This window comes from Atta cephalotes (assembly GCF_000143395.1).
Source record: "Atta cephalotes unplaced genomic scaffold scaffold00004, whole genome shotgun sequence".
Taxonomy (NCBI): domain Eukaryota; kingdom Metazoa; phylum Arthropoda; class Insecta; order Hymenoptera; family Formicidae; genus Atta; species Atta cephalotes.
Window position 1 is genome coordinate 291,670 of NW_012130068.1, and position 6,766 is coordinate 298,435.

General features: G+C 33.7%; 1 protein-coding gene across 1 annotated transcript in view; it reads left to right on the forward strand.

Moving 5' to 3' along the window:
- LOC105626102 overlaps positions 1-6,548 on the forward strand; it is a 9,024-nt gene extending 2,476 nt beyond the window's left edge. The window contains exons 7-11 of the mRNA XM_012207414.1: positions 630-716; positions 1,366-1,596; positions 2,084-5,623; positions 6,112-6,219; positions 6,399-6,548. Of these exons, the coding sequence (XP_012062804.1) occupies positions 630-716; positions 1,366-1,596; positions 2,084-5,623; positions 6,112-6,219; positions 6,399-6,548 (4,116 nt within the window). The remainder of the gene's footprint in view (positions 1-629; positions 717-1,365; positions 1,597-2,083; positions 5,624-6,111; positions 6,220-6,398) is intronic.
- The last annotated feature ends 218 nt before the right edge of the window (positions 6,549-6,766 follow it).

A 6,766-nucleotide genomic window follows, 5' to 3' on the forward strand; every position in this document is an offset into this window, starting at 1 on the left:
AATTAAATTTATTAAGTATTACGTTACGTACGTAAGTAACTAAACTAACTACTTACTATAGTATATAATAAAATAATANATATATATATATGTGTATATATATATATATATATATATATATATATATGCATATAATATTCTTGCAAAAATTGCAAACATTTTTACAGAGAAGTCGCGGAACACCAATTGGCTCACGTTCTCCATCAATGCGTGGGTGAATCAGTAGATTAAATATATTTTTTTCACATGTTTATACATATATAAATTTTTACACATTACATATATAAATTTTGTATTGATATATTTGTAATGTTTTGTATATATATATATATATATTTATATTTATTGATTCATCTACGCATATTGCAATAAATTTTAACGCACACTATACACTGATTCGGATCCAATATATAATATTGCAATAAAAGCATGGTAATTTATAATAATTATATAACACATATTATAGAGTTGTAAATCACATATTCTTTGACATAAAAGAATAAAATTAGACTTGATACGTTAGTAAAATTAAACATAAAGATGTGCCAGGAAGTCCATAAGTTAAAATTTGTTTTCCTTTGGAGCATCAATATCGCTATTATTAATTGACACATAACTAACACCGATAGCTCACACGAAAAACAAGTGCCGGAACAACATCAGCTAGCAGTACCAGTAGCCTGGAAGGAGAATATGATGCAGATCGTGAGAGAAAGGTATAGAATTTTACCTGGAACATTATTGTTTTATATTAATTAATTCTATATATTTATCAATGTTGTATTTTGTATGTGACCATTTGGTGTTTTGTTTCTTCCAATGCATGTTGCTATGTTTTTTTTTATTTATATTATATTTCTTGCAAAATTTATCTATATGTATATGTATACGGTCATCGCCTCAATGTGGGATGTTAGTTATTCATTTAAGCATTTAGCAATATTAGCAATATAAGCATGTAGATAAGATCCTTAGAGGATCATTTTGCTGTTGATTATTCTAAGTCGAGAATTTCAATAAACTTTAGATATAAACTTAGGAATAAACGTAAAATTAGTTTAATTCAGCAACTGACTGTTATTTAATAAGAATATACTATTTGAATATAGCATTAAAAATTATTAGATTAGAAAACATTTAGTGTAATGTAATAATAAATTTTTACTACATATTAAGATAACTATATATAACATGCATATTTTGAGAGCGCAGACCGTAATCCATAAAGCATGCATTGTATCGTTATTCTGAAACTGTAGTTTTTAGTATTATTTTTTAGTATTATTTTTTAGTATTATTTTAGCAATGTAGCAGCTTTATGCTTGTTGCATGAAGCGACGTGTGATTGGGTAAATTTACTTGTAGAAACCGGTCGGAGGAATCGCTGTCCTACCGCCCGGTGGTCTATCAAAGAAGAAGAAGGATAAACAGAATGAAAACGAAAAGGAAAATCACAATGATCTGAATAATACTGATCTGATTAATGACAATGCTCATCTTGACAATATTGATAAATCATCATCTAAAAAAGAGTCAAAAAAGAAGGACAAAGAAACCCCTGAAAAAATGGATAAAGAAAAGAAGGAAAAAATTAAGGTAAGCTTCATATTGTGTCGTATGTGCGCGCGTTGTTGCTTTTTATGAAAAATAGATGTGTATAGTTTAGAAAAGATAATTTTTAAGTATTTTTTTACAAGTGATTTTTACGGTTAGAATTTATATATACATATATCTTTCTATATATTACTATTATTTTTAATTCAAATATTGTAATTCAGTAAGTATTCCATCAGATTTCAATAATTATGTGAAAGAATGTTCTACTAAATGTGTAATTATTTTTTAATTGAACATACATTCGCATAGTTCAAATATGCACGAACATTAGTTTGTATTTTCACAGAAATAATAGAGTTGTATTAATATGTAGATATTATTAGTTTTATTTAAATGTGACAAAAGTTTATTAGAGATACGCACACACACACGCGCGCGCGCGCGCACACACACACACACACACACACAACTTATATTATGTATAGCATGTTATTTTGTATTGCATGTATTTTGTGTATTATCCAAGAGTCCTGTTGGCGGTTTCCTGTTTATCAAGAAGGACAAGGATAAAAAACAGAAAAAGAACAAAGAACTTGATGAATCCATGGACAAAAGTGATGCCGAATCAAATCTTTCTACATTAGAAAAACAAGGAAAGGAAGTTGATAAGAGAGTAGATAAAATCCAAGAGCCTATAAAAACTTCTCAACTTCCTGGTTATACGAAATCTTATGATTACGAAGAAACAGAAGTTTCACCTACAAAAAAGCCATTTACTCCACTTGGTTTTACGTACGAAGATCGACCCGCCTCGCCAGGTATACAGGACCAACCATCGCCTACTTCAGCTAGTCGGAAAGCTACAGGATTAGCATTTAACTATGCGCCAGGAGAAGAAAAGAAAGTAGCAGAATCTGTGGAGAAAAGAAAAACGAAAGAAGCGGACAAACAAGCAACAGGTTTAAAGACACCAGGGCTCAATTATGTGGAATCTGCTGGTCTTAAAGAGCAGCAAAAGAATGCTGTGAAAGAAGATATTGAGGACTTAACAACGGCTTTCATCACTAGTGAACGTCAACATGAAGATACTATTGGTCAGCCTGTAATAATCCCACCAGTGGAATCCAAACCAGACTATCATATTCTGCCTCTTCCCGATGGCTCGAGAATCATTGGAGGTATTATTTATACCAAAGAAGGTAAACCACTAGATCAAAGTCATCTCGGACCAGATGGTAGCAAAATAATAGATGGCAAAGTTTGCGGAAAAGACGATAAACCGCTGAAGAAGGCAGATTTCGGACCGCACGGAATTCATATCAGTAATGGTGTAATTACCGGGAAAGATAACAAACCTTTCCATCAAGAAATATTAAGTCCAGATAGAAATTCGATAAAGAATGGAATTATTTACTCTCCAAACGGTGAAGTGGTGAAACAATCTTTCCTCGGGCCGGATCATGCGGTGGTTAAAGAGGGCAAAGTATTACTAAAGAACGGCAAACCGATTCAACATTGTCAATTAGGTGTAGATGGAACATACGTGAAAGAGGGTCTTATATTTACCTCGGAATCTAAACCTATGACTCAGGGAACGTATAACACAGATGGAAAATATATAGTTGCCGGTATAGTATGCAACGAAGAAGGGAAGCCTTTGAATCAGATTGCGGTTATACCTGATGATACATTCGTTTATGATGGCTTAATACATGGACGAGATGGAAAATTGCTTAATACGGGCAAATTAGGTCCCGAAGACCATTACATCGCAGAAGGTAAAATTCACACGAAAGACGGTAAACTGATCAAACACGACTCTTTCAGTTCCGATGGCTCTGTCGTGAAAGATGGTATAATTTATTCGAAAGATGGAAAATTTTTAACCCAAGGATCCTTGCTACCGATCGGTGCTCACTTAAAGGATGGGAAAGTTGTTAGTAAGGATGGCAAACCCATTAAACATGCATTTTACAAATCTAACGGTAGTTTTGTGAAAGACGGTGTGATACATGGAAACGATGGCAGACTCATGAGTCAAATTCCATTAATAGCCAACGGTCATTTCATCAAAGATGGTTTAGTGTACAACAGAATCAATAAGCCATTGTTTCAAGGTCTCTTTAAGCCCGACGATCTTGTAATCAAAGAAGGTACATTACGCAATGCGGACGGTACAATATTGTCAAATGTTACTCTTGGTCCTGATGGATTTGTAGTAAAAGATGGCACGATTCTAGCAAAAGATGGTAAACCGGTAAAGCATGAATCATTCGGTTCGAATGGAAGCTACATAAAGAAAGGTATCATTCATGCGAAAAATGGAAAACCCCTTAATCAAGATTCTTTGGTTCCTGAAGGTGCAGCTATTAAAGACGGCAAAATATATAACAAAGAGGGTAAATTATTAAAATTCTCATTTTTTAAACCGGACGGTAGTTATATCAAAGATGGTCTTATTTACGGTAGTGACAGTAAACTGTTGAATTTGAATGCAAGTTTACCGGAGGATAGCTTTATCGTCAATGGTATAATATTCGACCATTCGGGAAAACCCTTGAGTAGAGATTCATTTGGATCCGATGGTTCGTACGTCGCAGGTGGATTGATCTACGATAAAGACGGCAGAATCGTGTTGCAAGGTGTATTTGGTCCTGACGGTAATACGATTCGGAATGGCATTATCATAGGAAGAGATGGCAAGCCATTGACTCAAGACGATAAAGGTCCAGATAATATGGCGGTTGATAACGGGAAAATCGTGGATAATCATGGAAATCCGAAAAATTTATCCTCATTAGTACCCGATGGATGTTACATACAAGATGGAGTAGTTTATGACAAGAATGGACAGTTATTGAAACTAGGTGCTTTTAAGCCAGATGGATGTTACATTCGAGATGGTCTTATATATGGCTGGGGAGGCCAATTACTGAATGCGGGATCTGAATTACCTGGTGGTAGCTATATCGAAGAGGGTAAGTTATATGGAAAGGATGGAAAACCCTTAAATCATGCTGCATTCGGTATCGAAGGTAACTTCATCGAAAACGGGATCATTTATGGAAAGGATAGAAAACTGCTCAATCATGGCACGTTCAGTAATGATGGCAGTTATATACAAAATGGTTTATTGTATGGACCAAACGGAAAACCATTGAATAAAAGACAGACCATAATCACTGTTACCTCCGTTCGCTACGGTTTAGTTTACGATGATGATGGAAAACCTTTAAGGTATGGCAATTTTGACAATGAAGGCAGCGTGGTTAAAAATGGCAGGATTTATGACGATGCAGGAAGGTATCTCAATCAAAATATTTATGGACAGAATGGTAACTTTATTAAAGATGGTTTGATTTATGGATGCAATGGAAAGCCTCTCTCTTACGAAACCACCTTACCACCGGAAAGCAGTTTCATAAAAAATGGCAAGGTTTACGACGCGAATGGTCAGCCCCTAACGCAGGAAGCATTTGGACCGGAAGGTTTGAAAGTTATACAGGGTGTTGTAGTAGATAAAACTGGAAAACCGGTGAAACAGGCGAACTTTGATGCTGAGGGAAATGTTGTCAAGAATGGAATAATTTGTGCGCCTACTGGAAAACCGCTTGATAAACATTTTACGACTATCACGATCACAATGGTACGTAAAGGACTGGTATGTGACAAGGATGGAAAACCAATCGCACAAGCACCGTTCGGAACAGATGATGGTTTATTCATTAAAGACGGCAAGATATACGACAAATTCGGAAAACTGTACAATCAAGAACTTTTCGGCGAAGATGAATCGTATGTGAAAGATGGTGTAATATATGGAAACAATGATCAACCGATAGACAGCACGACTATTCTAAAGGACTTACAAGAGCTACCAAAATTTATTCCCACAAAATTAAAGAAACTCGCGATTCCAGCTGTGATACCGACAATCGTGAAAACAACAACGAAGCAATCGGTAATCAAGGATCAGGAAGGTGTGACACAAAATATTCAAGAAAAGATTGAGGATCTTACACCCGGTGGTACAGGCCAAGTTACGGTCTCTACTCATGTCAATAAGGTGATACACTTGGAAAGAATAAAAGATTAACTTTAGATACATAACGATTCATTCTTAATACGTTGAAAATTGAACACATCATATTGAACAAACATAACACCCTGCATGTATATAAATTACATATAAAAATTATAATTTTTTAAATTATTATCCAATATAAAATATTTTTTTTATTTATTTTAATATATTGCATGAAATTGAATGATAGATCTGTTTAGGATGCACAACTCAAATCTTTAAAATTTTATGAATGAATGTTTAGCAAAGAAATTAAAATCTCGCAGTTGTCTTGTCATTTTTACATAATTTTATATAAATGATGAACTTTTTCTTTCTTGTTTATCAGTTGATATTTCATGTGTCATAAAATGTGATACAATGCGTAGAAATCATTTTCTTATTCATTAATTTATACTTATTACATTTTCCAATTATTTACATTAGTTATATAAGTATTGAGATCTTAGTCACATAGTAGTTGTATTTAGGCAGAGGCACCAGATGATGGTAGAACTCCATACATGACAGCGACAGCTGTTACTACACGAACCGCCACAATGCATGAAGATCTTGAAAAGAATCAGAAGACAAGTCAGGTTTGTAATGAGTTTTATTAAGTTTCTTTTGTAGAGTTAAAAATTATTCGAAGCCTGTTCTGTATATGATAAAAGTAGTATTGATAAATATTTGAAGTTTGATAAACTTATATTCATATGTTCCATATTACTTTAATTTTGCCTAATTATTATTTGCTGCAATTTATTTTTTACATTAGGTAGAGGAAAAAACTGTAGCGCATACAACTGCGACTAGTGCGACGAGACAGGAACAACGTGTAGTAACGCAAGAAGTTCGAACCACGAGTCATGTGCTTTCCGGCGAACAGGTAATACTACTTGTCTCTTTTTCAGGAAGATACGCTTGAAATTAATAGGTGAAGCATGTAAGCGTTTTTGTAAATTGCTACACGGATATTATTTGGATTTTGATCTATCATTTAAATATATATCGTTTCATATAACTGTGCTGTATATATATCATCATTTCGCATACGATGGTAGCACAAGGGATCGTACACATATAAATAATTATGTACATTAATATATATATATATATATATATATATATATATATATATATATA